The sequence below is a fragment of the Manduca sexta genome, chromosome 26, assembly GCF_014839805.1.
Source record: "Manduca sexta isolate Smith_Timp_Sample1 chromosome 26, JHU_Msex_v1.0, whole genome shotgun sequence".
In the NCBI taxonomy this organism is placed as follows: Eukaryota; Metazoa; Arthropoda; class Insecta; order Lepidoptera; family Sphingidae; genus Manduca; species Manduca sexta.
In genome coordinates, this window is record NC_051140.1 from 3,968,466 (window position 1) to 3,989,858 (window position 21,393).

The 21,393-nt window shown below is 35.3% G+C and overlaps 2 protein-coding genes across 3 annotated transcripts; one reads left to right on the top strand and one right to left on the bottom strand.

Moving 5' to 3' along the window:
* Window positions 1–1,044: 1,044 nt before the first annotated feature.
* On the bottom strand, window positions 1,045–2,946 carry LOC115449848 (60S ribosomal protein L32). Its single transcript, XM_037443590.1, has 3 exons — window positions 2,714–2,946; window positions 1,997–2,106; window positions 1,045–1,246 (listed from the first exon to the last, which is right to left on the bottom strand). Exons 1-3 carry the CDS (start codon window positions 2,826–2,828, stop codon window positions 1,067–1,069), a joined length of 405 nt encoding a protein of 134 aa, XP_037299487.1. The 5' UTR covers window positions 2,829–2,946; the 3' UTR covers window positions 1,045–1,066.
* A 280-nt stretch (window positions 2,947–3,226) lies between these two features.
* On the top strand, window positions 3,227–20,679 carry LOC115449844 (single-stranded DNA-binding protein 3). Of its 2 annotated transcripts, XM_030177733.2 has the most exons (7): window positions 3,227–3,707; window positions 5,085–5,300; window positions 6,164–6,319; window positions 6,526–6,696; window positions 10,904–11,026; window positions 13,913–14,020; window positions 14,212–20,679. In XM_030177733.2, the coding sequence occupies exons 1-7, from the start codon at window positions 3,362–3,364 to the stop codon at window positions 14,343–14,345; spliced, it is 1,254 nt and encodes a 417-aa protein (XP_030033593.1). In that variant the 5' UTR covers window positions 3,227–3,361; the 3' UTR covers window positions 14,346–20,679. The 2 variants fall into 2 exon arrangements, with proteins under 2 accessions (XP_030033593.1, XP_030033594.1); XM_030177734.2 differs by lacking the exon at window positions 10,904–11,026.
* Window positions 20,680–21,393: the final 714 nt, after the last annotated feature.

A 21,393-nucleotide genomic window follows, 5' to 3' on the forward strand; every position in this document is an offset into this window, starting at 1 on the left:
ACGTAAAGCGGTTGTTTTTGCATCTAATTTCTCTTCGGTCATGTCGGATTGCAGTCTCACCGGACTTTGATAGTGAAGATGCAGAGTGCACCTGTTTATTTCGTACTATAATATCGCCTACGCACCTGGCTAATTTGTGTCAGATTGGTTGCCATGGCCGAGAGTGGGGTAGGAGGAAAGTTAATCTATGCACTACGATTAATAAAATCGGAATTTATTATTTGCGCCATATTACATACACTCCTTGTCCGTTTGACAGAAGATCGGCAAGCTTGAATTTACTGCACTGCCGCACGCTACCTTGGTCACGCACCCTCTAGACAGCTATTTTGACATTATATACCGATGGTGATATTTGTCATTTTAAATTTTAGACAAATTAATAGCTTGGTTTGGCCTTTACCTTAAACCAACGAAAATCAATTATCGATCTCAATCGCAATCTTTGAATCGATCTCGAGGACTGACAATTGACGAGGAGAATGGAGAACGCACTTTTTTGTGATTGATCCTACGACAGCGACTGCGGTAGCTTAAATGGATTACGTAATTTAAACGTATTTTCCTGCAATGCTAAACTTAATTTTTCAAGATATAAAACTGCACGACGTCTTCTACAAACCAAATACAAGAGTAGTACCTAGTTTTTGAGCGCACAAACAATCAATCCCCAATCATTATTATCAACTATGTATTCCTTTAACATCCGGTCTCCAGTATCTTACAAACGTATTACACCAGTTGAAATTCTTAGGTATTTTTGGTAGTTATGTGTTACCATAAACTAAGACATCAGAATAAATTTCTGTAGTTTAGCTATATATCGCAGGGTCTAATGTGTATTATCAATAGTTTCTTTTTGCCAATGATGAGCTATTAATCATTGTTATAATAATCTATGAAGTATTATTTATATCTTTTCGTGTAATCAATCGAAAATATTTTAAAAGAATTTAGTTGAAAACATAAATGTACTCATTTGGTAAAGTACCTATACTTTTCATGTTAATATTATGTATCAAGGGATGCAACAATAAAACAATGTTTATATACTAAAGTGTTTAGTTTATTCGTTCTCCTGCGAGCGGAGACGGGCGGCCGCGTTGGTGACCCTGATGCTGAGTTGCTGCGCGCGCTCAACTATCGCCTTGCGCTTCTTGGAGGAGACGCCGTGTGCGATTTCTGCGCAGTATTTCCTGTTCTGCATCATAAGGATCTCCAGTTCGCGGACATTGTGGACGAGCACCTGGAATAAATTAGTTGGACATTATAAATAATTACATCACTAACATAATTTATTTATTAAATATAGGTGGCCAGATTTCTGGTTAATGGTACTCAATAGATTTCATGGAGTTACTAGATAAAAAATATTATGATTAGTCTGACAGCAGGGACAGTTTTACAAATCTTTTATTTATATTTTATTAATATAATTTTTAACAAGTAAGTAATAATTCTTGTTTCATTAAATATCTAATTTCAGCATGAAAATGGTTTTGCATTCTTACACATAATTTCTATTGGGAATATCACATCAGTCTCAACAGCATTCCAAATTACCTTTCCCAAATATATTTATATGGGATGTGATACCTGAATAGTATATTATTTCCCACTACACACTACCCAAGACACTATAATAATAGCATATTTTTAGTTTACAGCATACCTTAAAGCTAATTTAAACTCAATTGATTCTTCAAGGGTGCTTTAAATGACTTACATTGCTGCAGCACAACCATTGGGCGGCAAGGAACTTAGCAGTAAATGTAGTGTGCTCTTAGGTCTATTAATCAAGGATTGTCTGTGTTGTGACAATTCTTACAGCTTTAAACGTAAAGAAGGACACCTAAGGAGGTGTGACTTAATTCGAGGCAGCCATATGCGTCATGCCTCTGAGTGAGTTGTGACATACATTTATTTATGTTGTCCTTTAATATGAAAAATGCTATATTTACAATAGTTTGTGTAACAGATATAAAATTAATCTCACCTTGCGGAAACCATTGGGGAGCATGTGACGGGTCTTCTTGTTTGAACCATAACCAATGTTGGGCATCAAGTACTGACCCTTGAAGCGCCTACGCACTCTGTTGTCAATACCTGAAAACAGCGAGTCATTTAGTTATAGTTATGATAAATTGTGGTGCGCTAATATAGGATTTAAGTATTGAAAACAAACTTTTGAAATGATTGACTTTTTTTGATCTTAATGAAAATGCTTGTATCTGCCACAATGACCAGATAGCTACACCAGCTATATGGAATAGGGTTCAGCAGAATTGTTTTAGCAAGGTAACAAATTGTTAATGTCATATTGAGTATGACACCACAGAGTGCCCTTGCACAGTGTGCAACACGCTACTGGCATCAAATTCATTGGTTTGCTACCAACGTGTGGTAATCTGTAATTGCGGACTATATACACTAATATAGACAGAAATTGTAGAAATAATAAATGACACGGTTATTTAATTCAATGGTTATTTATCACTGCTTTATTACTTATTCCCTCACTTTCCTAACCTAATAGTCGCGATGCTGTTTCTACTGAAAATATTGCTTAAGTTAATAGATATTAGAAAATTAAATTAAAAGAAGCCGCTACACACATATTTATCATAACACTTTAGTAAATAACAAATATTAACAGGTTATAGACAGGTAGTCATGAATGTGGTTATCGTGCATGGACATCATTGTATCTTACCTCTCGGTTTACGCCAGTTTCTCTTAAGTTTGTCATAGCGATCCGACTGGTGGCGGATAAATCTTTTCGTCCTTTTTTTGACGATTGTTGGCCTGTATACAGGTCTGATAGCCATTTTGATTGTTTCTTAGGAAACGCGGCAGTGAACCACGCGGTGACACGGCCGCACGAAAAGAAAGAAGGAATAGACGAGCGAAGACATATCTAGAGTCAAAGTGTGTTTTGGATTACTAATTTGATGATTTTAATTCAAATATTTTCTATCATTATCTATGGTCAAAATAGTTTTTTTACCGGTTTTTACAAATCATACTGTTAAATCTATTTGTATATTAGTTTATACTATAAATTTTGGGTAAATATAAATTTATTTTATGTAGCTGAATTGTATTTATATGTTTTTACAATACGACTGAATATTTCTAGCTTTTATAAAAATAATGTTTTTATTCGGTTTATAATCTGTGGCTAACCATAAGCTAGAATTTATGACAGCTGCTCACGCAACGAGAACAAACCGAATTATCTATGCCACAGACGCCAAATGTCGCCATCGATCAATGACATTTTGTGTAGTTGAATTTATTGATATAAAGCGTTAATGTAAATAATAAACAATTTCGTTAAAAAAATCGGCTTCCAGTCGATATGTATGCCAAGGGCAAGGGCTCCACGGTGCCTTCGGACGCTCAGGCTCGCGAGAAATTGGCACTCTATGTGTACGAGTACCTACTGCATGTTGGTGCGACCAAAGCGGCGCAGACTTTTCTGTCGGAAATACGATGGGAGAAGAATATAACGCTGGGGGAGCCCCCCGGGTTCCTGCACTCATGGTGGTGTGTATTTTGGGACTTATACTGCGCAGCGCCGGAGCGTCGCGACACCTGCGAGCACTCTTCAGAAGCTAAGGCATTTCACGATTACGGCTTCGTCAATTCTGGATACGGCGTCAACGGAATAGGTCACAATGCCGGCCCAGCACCGCCAAATGACGGTTCGTACGCTCATTTGCACATAATATCGATAAATGTAAAAAAAATGTTTGTCCTATTCGGATTAGTAGGGCACGCTGTATTTTATCTTATGTCGTAAATAAATAGTTAATTTTCGGGCGCAGACTTGTTGTCGAGGCCTCTGCTTTCGCATTGATCATCATTTGTCTCGTCGCACGAGGCTAAATACGCGTGTTTTAATGTTTATGAGATGGGGTTCTGTAATTGGAAAGTGTTGCTGCACACACAACTAAAGTAGGTTATGTTATGTTTATAGTTCTCTAACTGTGTATTGTGGCCCATTGGCTTACTAAATTGTATTGTTGAAGTTTCTTGTGCTACATTTCTTTAAAAATACATATCTAAATATTTATTTTCAGTGTGTACTTTTAGATTTAACCTGTTAAACAGGTAAGGAATCTTAAACATAGTTCTAAATAAAAGATATGTATTGGGAATACAATTACAATATACAACTGTTAAATTTATACATAAACAGAGAACTTATTTAACTTCAATTCAAGTTCCAGTTCAGTTGACTTTCTGTGTGTTTTCAGATACCCCTAAGATTTATAGACCTATAACAATATTAATAATTAATATTTAGCACCAAAAGATATTATTCATAACAGAGATGACATAAATCTAGCCTTACATATGGTTAGGAGTATATAACATTATATTAGAATGTACTGAAATCATTCTGAAATTGCTTTATGAGTGAATGATGTAAATGTTATAGATATCAAGTGTAGAATATGAAGCTAAAGGTCAGCTCTGGTTTCTATGTACTTTCAACAACAAAATATTTAAAGTGGGTTCTGTCTAAAAGAAAATAATTTAATTCTGCATAAGATTTTTGTTGGGCTATTGTTTGTGTGGCAGAACTTACTGTGAGGAGAAAGTTATTTCTATTTTAGTGTTTTGTTTGCAGCCAATAAGTTGAGCAATTAGTTTATCAAAACTATCCAAATTGTAATATTTTTTAGACAATGCAACACTATTGGTTGCAGAGGACTATAAAAAACAGTTTTTCTTAAATTACATTGTAAATTTATAGTCTCCTGTATGTTATATGTATGTATGTACACAGATTTTACAGAAATCCATATATGGATGTAAAATGATCAAAATTATTACACTGAACATGAATAACTTGTCTAATTGTTTAAAAAGTTCTTTTATCTGCATTTTTAGTTTCTGAAACCTTACAGCAGCCCTGTCACAATGTGTTGATATATTTTAACATGTCAACTCTATAATTCTTTAAAATAATTTTTTTAAAAAACCAAAATTATTTAACAAGGTGTCTTGTTTGCAGGTATTGTTGTGATCTAATTATATAATTTATTTCACCCTGGCCTCTTCATTATTTCCAGGTATGGGTGGCGGTGGAATGCCTCCAGGATTCTTCCCGAATTCACCACTGCGACCCTCACCTCCTGCACCACACCCAGGGTCACAGCCATCTCCACACGGACCGCAGCCACAGCTAATGGGCACAGGACAGCCTTTCATAGGACCCTGGTACTCTAGTGGAGGGCCGCGGGCCGCTGTCAGGATGGGCATGGGCAATGATTTTAATGGACCACCAGGTTAGAAATTACGTAAATATATGTTTTTTTTAACCCTGCTGGCACAGTGTATATATTGGACTTCTTACTAATAGTAATTTAAATATAATGCTAACCAACACATTTTTGTATCCATCACTAGTTGCCAGAATTATGTTGGCCTCTTAATGTGCAATGAAACAATGCACAGTACTATTTTTCGGATTGAGCAGCACTAATGAATTGCAATATTTTTTTTCTTTTGCAATTGAATAACAAGATGCTGGTCACCTGATGTTGAGTGATATAACCACCAATAAAGTTACAAACAATGATCAGAACTTTCACTTCCAAAGTAATGTATGACATTCTACAGTGTCATCACCCTGAGACATGAGATGCTAATGTCTTTACACCAAAGGGTTCATGCATAATGTAATTTCTTTACAATTTAATATAGAAGTTGGGCAGATACTTTGAGATTATTTAACAATAAAACAATATTTTTTAAACTTCCCAGCATTAGTATTTAGTTGTCTGGATACACTATGATAATATGCAAATCAGAACAACATTATTGCATTTTCTGATAACATATCTTGTCCTAAGCATTTTTGATATAGACAACTTTTTGGTTTCAACACATTAAAAATAAATGAGTTTAGTTTTGTTTTTGAAAACCAATGTACTATAATATAAGCAAATTCTAAGACTGAATGATGTGGTCAATCAAATTACCATTGACGGACTTTATAGAATATCATCATCATTAATTTGATTCTACCTGTTTTCACTATTAAATAATTAGTAAATTTAAAACTGTTGGAAATTATAATTTCATGAAACTTAAAAATAAGCTAATAACAGGTATACATTTATGTTGACCAGTCATGGTGTATGTGCAGGTCAAGGCATGATGGGTAACTCAATGGAGCGCGGCGGGTCGGGCGGCAGCGGGCTGCTGGGCGGGCCGCGCATGACGCCGCCGCGCCCCGGCATGGGGCCCATGTCGCCCGGCGCGTACGCGTCCGGCATGCGCGGCCCGCCGCCGCAGGGACCAGGTCGGTTGCATCTACACTTCATATTGCATGCTCAGATGGCTGCACACATAGTTATAATGAAGGCCACATAAGTAACGTCGTATTTCATGCATGTTTGTTCTTGGGTTTTGTATATTCAATGATGAAATTCGTTAATTAAAAATCTATATTCCTAAAATATATCAGGTTGAGTATGTATTGTAAATGATACGTTGGTGTTAATGTAGGAATGCCGCCGATGGGCATGGGTCCGCGCGGCGCGTTCGGCGGCGGAGGCTCGGCGCCGCTGAACTACAGCGGCGGGTCGCCGGGCGCGTACGGGCCGCCGCCGGGCTCCAACGGGCCCCCGGGACCGCCCACGCCCATCATGCCAAGCCCGCAGGACTCTTCCAACTCCGGTGAGTACCACACACACACGAGGGAAGGGAATACTGCGGTGTGCCGGGGTTATGATTAGTTCTATATTCAAATATTAAAACTGGTTGAGATTCAAGTACCTCTTTGCCGTCGAACGAGTCTAGCATGCGGGGTAGCAAAAATATTTGAAGAAGTTATAAAAAACATATTAAATAATATAAAGATTACTTAGATGGTAGCCTTTTAAGAAGAATACCTATAAATACTTTTATTTTATAATCAAAATATTGAGTGTGTATGCTTTGCCAAATCAATAACGATATAATACTAACTGGCTTGCTGCGCCATTGCGGATTAAATATTGTTTTGATTATTAAAAACGTGAGCAAATATTAAATAATAATACATGATACATTTTTATTTCTTCCCAGGGTTTTCGTGACTAACGGCTGTTTCAAACCGGCATTGTATAAAAATTTTAGTTATTATACAAATAAAAATGTGATAATAAAAATCTTTAATACTTTCATAAATAAACACAAATTTATAACAAAATACAAAATGTGTGTAATTATTATTACGATATAAATAAAATGCGTACATATATAACGGTACTAAAGTAAAAAAAAGAAACCTCTGCACACCTAAGTCATCTAATAACACGATTTTATCTGTGTTTAATATTTTTTGTCATATAACGCATTATCTAGTGACGTTTGCCAATGATACTAACACAATTTATCGATAAAGGAAATCGATTAAAACGAAAAAACGCAATGATCTAATTGACGCACAAATCTTATGGCGTGGGTATCTCTGGAACTAATTGGATATCGTACAACACTCAAACTCGAAGCAAACGATTCTGCAAGTGATCTCTCGTTTTAAAGCGGGGATAGAAATTGCTTATGTAAAGAAATATTAATCGATTATCGTAGTCAATATTCCGAGTTATTATGTATACAATCGATTATTAGGAAAATCTATATTCGCCCACTTCTAAGAATCATGAACGATTACCCGATTACGAATATGTGTATAGGAACATTCAATATTTGTATATATAAATTCTATAAATATTAAAAAAACGTGCGTGTATAGATGCAACAATATTCTTGCAATCTCCAATGCCGCGATACGTTTAAAAATAATTTATTTTGCAGTGTCGAATTATTTTCAACAATTGAGTGATATCTATTTTTAGTCATTTTTTAATTCAAGGGTCCTATTCATTTATCTATAACAGTTTATTTTTTGTTATTAGTTATTGCACATTTCCCGTGGTCTGGTAATCAAGTTTACCATCGTGCTGAGAAAAACTTACAATAGTTAATAAAAAAAAACTTACTAAAGTGCTTTGGAACGTTTATACTGTAAAGAGTTTTTTTTTCAGTTATTTTATTTCAAATTACTGCTTATACTTAGTAAGTTTTTCTACAGTGAGATAGGTATATTTGTTGTATTACGTATGTTTTCCAGGCGCCCTTCACTAGATCCCCGATATATGTATAGTCTCTGTGTAGTATGTGCCTTGAACGCACGTTTTTTTAAAGAACCGCATAAAATGCGTAAGTATAAAAACACGAGTCGTAGTGGCGGCAAAGACGTAAAACAAAATTCACACAAAACTTCGTCAATCCAAAATGAGAAAATTATTTCACAAATGAAACTGTTTTGTGATTATGCTATTTTTTGCAGTTTGCGATAGTTCTATTGAATTACAACGGCGTGCGTTCATGACATATATAATTACTTATTGTCGGTATTGATTTCTTGCCGTCGTATATATTTTGGAGTCGCAATATCAAACAAATATCTGACTTCAGTTTTTATATGTTTGTAATATCGACACACACATGGGAAGTCATTTGAACTATTAAATTTCGCGAATCGATTTTTTGCTCTGAACTAAAATCATGGCGCGTTTCACGTGTCACGTGTTGTCGAAATACTCGCGACAAGGAAAATCCTTGGAAATAATTGTGACCAAAAATAACCAAACACGCGGCAAGGAGTTAAAACGTGACCTGAAAACATAATTAAGTTGTAATGTATAATTTCTTACTTTTTGTTCCGCTTGCTTCGTTCTCGCTTTAACCTTTGATTCGTACACGCTTGGGTCTCCAGTGTTCGCTTTTTACGTCCTTTCGTATCTCTACTGTCTATCACCTGGATATGTTCTTTTGTAAAATTTTATTTTTTTATTAAATGTTGTTGAATGGAAACGAATGGTAAAGTTTTAATTTTGTTGTATTTATACTGATTTCAATTTGTATATTGTTATAATATTGCATTAATTGTGGAGTGTTCTTCCTTTTTTCTTTTAAATATTCGCAATTCATTTGTTTCCATTGCAACAACACTATGTGTAATTTAGGATATTCCTATATATTTGTAGCTATCATAAATACTTTAATGATAATTATGATATCTAGAATTAAATGGTACAATTTCCCAGCGTTGCGTTGGTAATGCTAAATAACTGGCAGTACCTATCGTCAATATTGTTTATGGAGCTATAAGAAAACGTGAGTAAGGAAAAAAATCGTCGTTATATTGTGCATTAAATTATGACGCTGTGTTAAAAAAATGAATATTGTCAAAAGAAACTTCACGATTTTTTTTTATATTGTAAATATATGGCGATAGAGCGAGATATATTATATTTAAAAATAAAGAGTTAGTCACTGCACTAACTCGCTGTATCTCCGGTTTTAAAGGATATCTCGAATTAAAAGTAAATTCGCAGGGTATATGAGTTAATATGTCTGGAACAACATCGGATCTATAATCACGTTCAAGTGTCGATGTTACACGGTATATTACGTACTAGCGACCCGCTCCGGCTACGCACGGGTGCAATGCTGACTATTTAATGGATGTTATTATTATGCATATAAACCTTCCTCTTGAATCACTCTATCTATTAAAAAACGCATCAAAATCCGTTGCGTAGTTTAAAGATTTAAGCACACATAGGGTCAGAGAAAGCGACTTTGTTTTATACTATCTAGTTATACGTAATATGGAGGCACTGCCCATAAAATCAGAATGGGTCCATGCCACACGTTATATATTTTTTAACGTTTAAAAAATCACAACACATTTCATAATGCACGAGTATGCTAAAATATACTTGATAAATGATATCCAACAGTAAAAATTATTGTGTATAGTTCGGTGTCCATAGTAATGGGATTCGTGTAGACATGATGTGAGTGTGTTTGTTCGTTCACCGCTCACCGGCCTTCTACCTCAACCCATCGCCATTTCCCGCGCACGGTGCTTCAGTGCACCGCTTGACTCACATGTATTATGTCACGTACGTACACGTGTGGGGAAGCCTCGCGCAGTAGTCCCTCTATAAAAAAGAAAACAATAATTATTTAAAAAATCCCATTTAAATCACTTTCCTTTCGAACGTACAAACTTGATGAATAAAATTTAATTCTTGTGTTCAAATATGATCTTTGCGGACACTTGTGTTCCAATTCCCAAGGGAAATTATTACACTAGTTTGAATTTTGTAATTAATTCGTAAAGTGTCGAACAAATTATTAAATATTGGGAAGGGAGGAAAATCTCGCAATATACCGGGCAATCGCTTCGTGCCCATTTCATCTATGGGCGTAGCAAGCGTAATGCTATAAGTTAGCACATTGAATGTTTTTGTTGGGACAGAAAATCTGTATTGTTGGTATTAATGGAATATTACGATATATATGTACATAAGATATTGCAAACTATTCTTAAATGGTCATTTGTCGAGATGTGTCTCAGTCGAAACCGTTTATAGCGACGCGATGCCAGTCAACCTCACTGTCCGTATAGAAGGGAATCTAATTAGTCAAGTATCATAATAATATGTTTAGGTTATAACATCAAGTCACTGTGAAAGTCCTAAATGAAAATAAAAGTCGTTTCATTTTTCATTGAAGTCGTTATAACCGGTTCCGATAGTAGTGATACCAATACATAAAGCCAGGGTTGCCAGGTGTCTGGTTCCACCCGGACAGTTTGGTATTCCAGTCCTTTATATGGTTAAAATGAAAAGTAGACCGGGAAGCTTTCGGATTTGGTTTATTAGACTTTTACAATATTCAGCTCTGGTAACGTTTTTTTTGAGACGTTTGTATTTGCGGCGCATCGGTTATACAGTTAGTGGGATAGCTCCCTGTCCGTTGTTACCGGACTTTGGCAACCCTGTACGGAGTTGAGTGTAAAGGTGCGGTGGTGGGTTGTGGGCAGGCGGCGACAACATGTACACGCTGATGAAGCCGGTGGGCGGCGGGGCGCTGGGGGCGGAGTTCCCCCTGGCGGGCGAACACGGGCCCGCGCAGACTCACCTGCCGCAGCCGACGCCCTCTGAAGGTGCGAACATGCTCGCGATGGGATGACACGCCCTTACTTTATCTATCTTAAGCCGTAGTCATGGCTCGGAGAGGCCTTCCCTAGGCCACAGTCTCAACTGTTCACAAACAATTATAGGGTTCTATAAGTTCCTAATTCTAAATTGGAGTCATAGTACAAATTACAATGATTAATACCAATAAGATGAACGAATGTACGATATCTTCCGAAACAATTTATTTTCATATATTTTTCAGCTGAGTAGAAAATCTTTGCCTTTTGTTTTTGCGAGTTTCTTTAGTTTTATGTTGCTTTTTATTCATGTGTAGCTAAAGAGTTCTTAGTACATTTAACTCATTCACTCACTCTTGAACGTCCTTAACTTCAGTGTAGTCTTGGTCACCTATTACTTGAATACAATGTGTCTGGCGTTCATCGTCTGTATTGAAGTAGTGTGCTAGAGAAGTTTTTTTTTTTATCAAAACTCGTTATAGTGCTCGAAATTTAAATAGGCTTTGATTTTTAAATTTTTTCTGTATATAGTATATGCCATTTACTCCTAAGGACCAAAATAGTAATAATGATCTTTTAGTCATTAATTCTTTATGAATTAATTAATTTCATCAATGATAAAAAAATAACCTAATTCGGGCAATCGTAATACAGCGATGTAAATCTTACGGTATATAGTGATATTCGATGAAAAATTGCATATTATAAGTAAGTGATGTGAACACGAACACAAACAATACACTTTCTCGGTGATTATTGGAAAAATGTAGAGATGGAAATTATGCACTCTTTCTATCTGTTTTACGGAGCGTGCACATGAGACGGGTTTGCATTATACATAAAAATTGCAATGTATAGAAATGCAAATTAAAAAGTTCTATATCTAATGTTGCTCTCTGCTTTTTACTGACCGACCGAGGCAACCTGCCGACATGCAAAATCAAAACGGAATGTGTAAAGTTACTTTACATTTCTTTTTATTCGGACATTGCATCTTTAAAGAAGAAATCGTGTTGCAGAACATATTGACAAAAATAATGAAGTATCATGAACTTGTATTTAGAATGATATTCATCTGTGTCGGAGTTTATTTAGGAATTTCTTACATTTTATTTTTTTATGTATATTCTAAAGATAGACATATCAAAAGGTCCGTAGAACCGGTATTATTTAATGGTTTAAATAACACCTCTACAAACCTAACGACATAATGCCGCCGTCAAAAGGAAGAGGTCGATAAAAAATTTGGATAATGATGCGTGTCCGTATAACGTTTTTTTAGATGTAAGTAAAAAAACGATTAAAGTGTATCATTTTATTAACTGGACGACTTTTTGACGATTTGGACCTCGGCCTTCTGTTGGATCTTAAAATTCAAATTATATTGTTTTTTAGTAAAAAATAATAGAGCGTGTCGTCCCATATAATAACAATTTAGACTTAATTATTTTAACTAAGTAATATTAAGAGAATGAAGCAAGTTGGATAGTTTTTAGAAATTAAGATTTTTATTATATTTGTTATGCGTTGTATAAGAATTATCATCTATCTCGGGCATAAAACATTCATTCATTTCATGCATATATAAAATGAGTTCAATAAAAGTTGGATGGCTCTGAACAGGTGTTATGGAATTTTATATTCCTAAATTGCCTAGATTTGTCACTGCGTGATGTTTGTATAACATTAGTTCGTGGCAGTATTCACAGTAGGCCTTTGACACTACTATATACAACTTTGAATGAGTAAATTCATAACGACCTCTAGAAAGGACCTTTTATAAAGTTTATATTTGATGTCATTATTCAGTGTTAACATTTATATATTCCGAGACGAAGAATATGTTCATTATTAGGAAAGGTATAATTAATTTTAAAGTAAAATTATTCAACACCTGACGGCCGTTTTTTATTTCATAGCATTTGTAATTGTGTGAATGCTTGACCTGATGGTATGTGTATTTGCAATAAGTTCAGGGTTATAGAGGTTTCGCTCAATTAGAATATAGTTGTAATATTGCAGTAAAATGTTTTAAGCTATTCGTAATATCAAGATGTTTGTGTGCCATCTCCTCGTGTTAGGCTCTGGCTAGTTGTACAAGCAGGCCGGATCATTATTTAAGTATTATAAGATGTTAATTATAAAGTTTCGTTAAGATCCGTACGGTGGCTAACTGACTCGCGAGGAATGCGGTTGGACTAGGCGTAGTTAATTGCGGTTTAGATCCACGCGTCCTCGGTTAATATCGTGTTGGACCAACCTGTGCACATTGAGTTTAATGTGTTCTTTTCTCGATATATTAATAATGCCCGTTGCACAAACTAAAGTTACTTAATATAGAAAGTAAATCTCTAAAGTAAGATTTAATACCGGAATCACTGTCGGCTTAACGGTGTTTGTTTTTGTTGTAGTTACACTAGTTAATTATTTTGTAAATAAATGCCATTTTCTTTAACTTTGTTTTATTTTTAATTTTTAGTGCAATATTGACGTCCGCAGACATTACATTGCCACGAGAGAGGGAAAGGAACCCATTAAATCATATTGTGTATGTTTGGTCCGAAAGGAAGATAACCAAAAATATTTGTGCTTTCGGAACTTGCGGCTAATATTTAGTTACAAAATTTTCACTTTATAATCTTTATTATAAATGTGTAAAATATTTTAATGGATATCATACATAACTCGGGTTATCAAAATATTAATTCAAAATATCACTAACGAAAACGCTTATACACAGAAAAAAACAATTGCTAAACTATAAAGTAAAGCTTGATATCGCATTAAAATATGAATGAAAAGATGACTAGTAGGGGTTTAATGGCAATGAATTGATGAATACAGTGTTGTTCTGTCCTGGTTATGTAATGTCGCTGATCAGGCTTGGTCGGGCAGGTCTAGGCGGCGTGGACGGCATGAAGTCGTCGCCGGGCGGCGTCGGCGGCGGCGGGCCCGGCACGCCGCGCGAGGACTCCGGCTCGGGGATGGGCGATTACAATCTAAGTAAGTCACTTTTATCACACACGCGTTTTGAGGGTGTTACTATCTGAGAGTGCTGCCTGGAACGTATTAAATTTTTGGACACTAAATAGTTTCAACCATAGGCAATTAAACCAAGCAAATTATTATTTAATTTTAGTTTTCTATGTAAACACTATTTACTGATGATAATAAGTGTCAACGTCTGTTTACAGGTTTCGGTGGACCCGGCGGCGATCAGAATGACCAAACTGAATCGGCCGCCATATTGAAAATCAAAGAGAGTATGCAGGAGGAGGCGAAGAGATTCGAGAAGGACCCCGACCATCCGGACTATTTCATGCAGTGAAAAATGACGTTAGCGTACTGTGGCCGCCAACTTGCCAACGGTAATGTGACGTGAGCGGGCGCTTCCTGCGTGCGCGCGCCCTTGACGTTTGATGGCGACGGTAATGTCACTTTGGGTAGGCCGACACTCTTCTGTTCATCCAACCGACGCATCGAACAATCATATGAAAGGTGCTTCTGTGAGACAGCGCTCCGCAGAAATATACTAATTGTATGTAGACGAAGTTTGATGTATTTTGTTAAAGAAGCAAATCAACTAAGATTATAGCGTTCCTTCTATTATTGTCAGGTGATTTATATTTGTATAGAGAGATGTAGGTGAGAGACAAACTCAGCGCACTCTTTAATTGCTCGGTTGTAACGTTTACATGATATTTTAGTGTGTGTACACTATGCATATTAGTTAATTTTTTTAAAGTGTAACAAAGAATAGAATTAAATAATTTACCGATTTAACATATTTAAAAAGGCTATAGATTTTATTTTACTAAGTTGAGTGAGTTATATATATTTTTAGCGTGTTTTTACAAAAAGGCGAGGTGTAATCTGTGGCTACTTAATTTCACTGTTAGTAAGCACATAGAGGGAACTTGTAACACGGCGAGAGTTCTGTAGCAAAAAGGTTTTAAAGGAATCATTACAACATCGTTTAGAAGAGGTTTTAATTTAACGTAACCCTAACCTCACACCGCACTTATTTGCGATAAACATTGCATTTTATAAATCTAATTTGAATTTTAATCAAAGTTATTTTACAAGATTTTATTTTTTTTAATTAGGAGTGAATTCGCAATACCTTAATGATTACTTTGTCTTGTAATTTGTAAATATGTAAAAGTACTATACCAACTTATATGCAAATGCAAACCAAGTGAATGCAGTGGATATTCCGTTAAAAATAATATTGCCATCAAACGTCAAATGGAAGCGTTAGTGAGTGCGATTGACACACGCAAGAAGTACGCCGCTCGAATTGTGTTGGTAAAAATCAGACGATCAAGCCACCGGCTACATTAATTATGAATATAGACTGATATAGAAATTAACAATTTTACAAACAATAATATCAGTAACTGAGAAAACTCGGCCGAACTTATTAAACCCTGGTTGATGTACAACTCGCTATACCATGCAGTAATTACCTGGTAATGTAGAGTCAATGGAATATTATTTAAATTAATATTTTTTTGACAAAAAAATTGCAGATAATTCTGTTTACTTTTAATGCCTCATTTAGACTATCGGCGAATAACTTGGCGAATAATTCGTGCACGAATATATGACTATGAATTAGCGGCGAAGGGTGAAGTTTTTTGTGATGCGGTCTGTCAATCGTTCTAATGATATTAGATTTTACATAAATTAGGAAAGGGATGTCGGCAGGAATCGGGTTATATGGACCCTTTGCCACTGCTATGAATTATGAGAAATAAACCCGAATAAGCTGTTTAGACGCTCGTGTTCGTGCATATTCGCGTGCACTCGGCAAGTATCTGAATGCTAAATGTATAATCGAATATAAAACAATGTATTACAGTATCAGGCGTGTATCCTTCTCGTTTTTCACCAACACAGTTCGACAATGATTAAGAATATGTTTTCTTTTTGAATTTTGATCTCAAAATTGCAAGATCCGGAGAGCAGGTGAGTTGGCGTACTAGCGTAACGTTCCAACGATCTGATGTTTATATTGTAGATGATGGAATGTGATGAGATATCATACATAGCAGTTTCCCCGTCTTTCGCCTTTAATTCGCAATTTATTTATTATTTTTCTCTTATATTTTTAGACCGACGTAGCAATTTAGTTTTTTTGCGCACAGGCCATTTTTGGGCTTTTTTGACATTCAAATGGGATCGGGTTTTGATCGATCACGCAACGTGTTGTTATTATTTGGTCAGCTTCGATTTACCCACAGTATTTTCTGATGTGTGTATAATTTTGCGTCGAATTGTGTACTATTTTAAATCGTTTTATTATAAATGCGACTTCTGTGATTTAGTGAAAAGGCCCTGCTGGCTACAGCCGCAGTCGATTCGAATCCATTTTGTTATTGTCAGAAAGGACCAAAACGAGCCGCTGTAATGTAGCGACGTCAAATAGATATGTAAAATAAAATAAAAAAAATATTAAAACTTAACAAGTGATTTTCTATGTATTATGTGTTTTAATTTTAAGGATTTTAATATTTTTTATTTTGTATCGAATATGTATGTATATTTAAAAAATCAGATTTTATTTTTTTCAGACTATGAGTAGTACTATTGGATAGTTAGCGTTTTGATTGTAGCAAATAAAGTATTTGGAAATAATGACGTAAATGAGTTATTAATTTATGCAAATAGAATTATCTTGTTTTTTGTCATACACAAGATGGACGATTGGCATGTTGTTAGTAATTGCTTTAATGTCCTATCAGTAATGAAACGATCATGATAAACTAACTTTCCATAAGTCCTCAGGACTACAAAAATTTGCACGTTTTCATAGCTGTTTATTGAATTTCGACTCCACTAGTCCTACTGGCATTTTTACTGACATTAACCTGAAAGTTCCGCCATAGGGCAAAATATAAGATTATATTTTTGTTACAATCAAAAAGTTAATAAACCTTATGAAGTGTACCAATTCATGTTGACTTAGTGTTGAAAGATATCGATGAAATGCATCTTTTGTCGGACTAAACCGTTTGTATCCATTGAAAATGTTTTGAGATAGTGACATTCAATACAATATATTTCGTTTTCAAACCTTAAAAGTAGTGTTATATTACTTAAAAAATACACCAATTTAAACATGGATACAAACAGTTTGTCTATCGACATACCTATGTACCTTGTTTATCGATATTTTTGTCACTGGAGTAATTAATGTGGACGATTTGATGAATGTGTTTTTTTTTGTAATATCTATCTGAAAATCAATGTAATATTGTATGATTAGCCGAAACACGTTATTTTGTTCGTATTTAAATATCTTCCACGGTTTATATGCAGCGTCGTGGCTAGAGGCTGACAGGGGTTAAATTGTTCGTAATCAGGTCCAAACTGCATGGTCCTACACTCTATCAGCTATTAGGCTAAATTTACACGCAGGACTTTGTTTCACGCTCAAGTGACGGTTTCGATACCAGGGGATACTTACAACATTTTAACCCATTTGCTATCGGATTATTGGAATGTTAGCCGGCTAACATGATAGCTACATGACATTACACGTGTCACGGAAAAATAACCTTATTATGTAATAAATAATAAGGTTATAGTATCGTGACACGCGTAATATCGTGTGACTGTCATGTTAGCCGGATAACATGTCAAGCATTAAGTAGTTCATAAATAAAATCCCGATTTGGAGAGCATGCTGTACTGTGACCGTTTGTTCTAACTGGAATATTTAGAACAGATATTAGTGATAAATCGGGCAGTGTACTTTTTATTGTGATCATACGAGTTATGCCCTCTCTAGTTGTGCAATATCCGTCTGCCTGTTTGATATATTAGCACTTGTTGGGTGATACTTGTGACCTATACATGGTTTTTATAAATATAAATTTACATTCGTGACAAGAATTTATTATCGACTAATGTCGAGAGTTGTGAAGGGATAAGACGATTCGTGAGGTTGTGTGAGTGAATTTTAAAATAATGGTCGTAGCCTATACCCTGTCAATCTCCCTGGTTATGGCGCTGCAGATGTGAAAAAAATATAATAATTTATATTTAGTTTACGTGTTCTAAGTTTTAAGCTCTAATGTTCCTAGATTTGTATTTTTTTGATAATTTTTAAGCTAACGCTGGCAACTGGTCGTTGCGTCGGTGTGGCACGCGGCTTCGGGCGAGTCGATGGCTTACATTGAGGGAACTTGGGCGGAGGCCTGATACATACCATTTAGAAATTGGTTTTATAGTTAGATAATTTTAGTGAAAAGCGGTAATACAAGATTTTTAAAGAATTGTAATTGTTTCAATATGGTTTTACTAAGGCAGTCTCAAAGTTAAGTTTTAAAATATCTTTGGTTGTTACTACAAAGTTTGAGTCAAAACTCGCCTGAAACGCACGCGTCGCCTTTTTTCATAGATTCGACGTGCGACAGATTTATCCAAATTGACAAATGCAAAATTATCGTATTGCTCGCGCGCCGGAACTAGCATTTATACGATTTTAAACTTTATTGGGTAGTTGTGGATTCGGTTTTCAAAAAGTATCAAAATTTTCTATATCCAGTCAAAGTTATCAATGCGGTGTTAGGGTAATTTCCCGGCGATCAGAGCTGGACAAAAGGTGTTATTAGTTGTGTCACCTTGAAGTAAATTTTGTTAGAATTTATTATCTTGCGAATACTGCACGAATCAATACGATACAAATATAAGAAACAACACCGCATATAACTTATACTTTATGAAATCACAGCTGTATATTATTCCTTCCTACCTTTTAAATTATTTTATTAATGTTAAAACGCAAGCTTAATGTAATGCCACACGCGTCTGTTGCCAACATCGTCAAAACTGTATAATCTGTTACTCGAGCCAAATACGTTTATAAATATTTGCTTTTGAATGAATTAGAGTATGTTGTATAGAAACTACTTTCCCCCTTATTCATAGACGTTATTTATCTAAGGACGGACCATTGCTGTGATAACAAGTCTCAGCTTTGTTTATCTGACAGCTCGCTATTTGTTCAGCTTTGTTTATCTGACAGCCAACTAGAATCTTGTGTCTCAATATTAGCCAATCACAACGGCCCTATGTGTACGCACTGCGAGGGCTGCCATGCCGTCAGCACTGAGAAACAGACTTGTTACCACAGAAATGCTCCGTCGTTAGATAAATAACTTTTATGAATAAGGGGGTAGGTATTAAACATCTCGTATGTTTTGCCGAAGAATAAGATCGCATAAAATATTTATAAATGTATTTGACGTAACATGGAATAATATAGTGAAGCGCGCCCGCTGACTTGAGACGTGCGAGGATTCGCCCGTATTTTAAGGTAACCACGTCACAAGGTATAGGCACGTCTCAAGTTAGAGTGCATCAATTGTAGAAACAGAAATGAAGTCGTGTTGAGAGGAGCCGCGGGACGTTGACGATGATTTTTGTACCGTGAGATAGAGATTTCGAAAAAAAAGTGAATTTTTCCGTTTTATTTACAATGGTATTTAATATTGTAGCATAAGGATTTTTATTTTTATTTTCTCTTGGGGTGTATGGAAATCTGTATAATATAGCATATTAGTTAGAGATTCGGAGGCGGTAGTTGTAAGTGAAGGAGCACCGGCTCTGTCCATAGTTTCGAGCAACTTTGGGTTCTTTTAGTGATGTAATTAAAAACAAAATTTAAATCGTACCTCATATCGACTGTGGATAATCGTTGGTTTGAGTCGATAAATGTAAATAAGATTTTGAAACGGTTTAAGCTGTGCGTCTTACATTGAGGGGTTGTTTAACGTCAGCCCGTCAATGTGAGGGGCGAAAGATAAAAATTTTTATAAACCTTTTTCGTGTGGAGATTTAATATTGAAAAGTCGATTTTTTAGCGAAATATACAAAATGCACTAAAGCGAACCCAAATATTGTAAAAATGCAGTGTTAAATAATATTTAGTGTATAAGGAGGACTTAGTGTGGAGCTGAGTATAAAATCATAGAGATAAAACGCGGTTTTATATAAAAGGAAACTGTTAGTGTTGGAATGTCGATAGCAATGGTTACTGGTAGTGTCAGTAAATGGGAAGAATTAACGTTTCGTCTAGTAACGCTCCATTAATCATTAAAATATTACCAAAATTCGACCGTTTCATGAAATCAAAATACACATGCTATGAAAAAGTATACTTTATTGTTACTTTAATCAGTACGCTTTGAGAAAATAGTTTCAATATCAGTTAGGCCATGCATCCTGACATTCAATTAATATGATGAGCATAAATTAATTCAAAACCTTTTTTTAACGCGATCTGATTAGTTGAAGTTAGCGGGTTTTTGCACAAATTATGTAAGGCTTGTAACACTCCTGTTGCAAGTGAAAAATGTTGGTGTTATAGAGAATTTTCGTTGATGCAGAGTAAGATTTAATTTCGCTGTTTAAGTCTCTACTTTCCAAACATTTATGGATACTGTTAGTAATAATTGCGCGACATTGTATCACAAACGTTATATTAATTTAATTGGTTTTCAATGAAATACGTGTAGCGTGAGGTTGTATGTTGTTTTTAAGTAATACTTATTATTTTATTTCGATTTTGTCGCGATTTAAGTAAATGAGTTATTTTTTTTTTCTTATCGATGTAATGTTTATATACCTACATAAATAGTTATTATATATTATATTGGTGGTTTTATTTATAACCTAAAATTCAGCTATTTTTCCGTGGTGTTTTATATTCTGTTGAAATGTAAGCCGTCTGACGTACGAACACAATTAATTTTTGATTGTTATGTACAATGGTAACAGGTACTTGTAGACGCAGTATTACACGTTTATTATAGTGGTCGTGTAATAAGGGCCAGTATTTGATTATTTTATAGAAAACGCATACTTCTTATTACCGATTTTTTTTTTAGTTACCGTTTAAAGCGGCTATAGCCCAGTTGTGTGTGGAATGGATTGTCGAAATGAATGTCCGTAGGTTCAAAACCCAAAGGAACCTCTTGTCTTTTTTCAAGTTATGTGTATGAATGAATTACCGCATGCTTTAAAACTGGAGGAAAATACCGTAAGAAAACATGTGAAATTTGCCAATCCGCACTAGGCCAGCGAGGTGGACTAGGGCCTAATTCCTCTGATTAGTAGAAGAGGCCCGTGCTAAGCAATGGGACAGTATATAACACAAGGCTGATATTATTATTATAGTTACCTTTATTTTTAAAGTATTTACACTAGTTGGTTTTATCCCAAAACTAAACATGTTAAAATCATGTTCGTAAAGTTTTATATTTTATGGTGCGTCTAAAAGTTTCCTTTTACTACCAACATGTGTTTAACGACATCGCATGTCTAAAACAGACACGTGTACAGTCTCCCACACACTTAACTAAATC

Coding starts and splice junctions, on each gene's coding strand:
- LOC115449844 (XM_030177733.2), top strand. CDS start 3,362: ATGTATGCCAAGGGCAAGGGCTCCACGGTGCCTTCGGACGCTCAGGCT. Junction 6,697..10,903: donor GCAGGACTCTTCCAACTCCG/GTGAGTACCACA, acceptor GGTTGTGGGCAG/GCGGCGACAACATGTACACG. Junction 14,021..14,211: donor GATGGGCGATTACAATCTAA/GTAAGTCACTTT, acceptor GTCTGTTTACAG/GTTTCGGTGGACCCGGCGGC.
- LOC115449848 (XM_037443590.1), bottom strand. CDS start 2,828: ATGGCTATCAGACCTGTATACAGGCCAACAATCGTCAAAAAAAGGACG. Junction 2,107..2,713: donor AAACTGGCGTAAACCGAGAG/GTAAGATACAAT, acceptor CGCTGTTTTCAG/GTATTGACAACAGAGTGCGT. Junction 1,247..1,996: donor TCCCCAATGGTTTCCGCAAG/GTGAGATTAATT, acceptor AATTTATTCCAG/GTGCTCGTCCACAATGTCCG.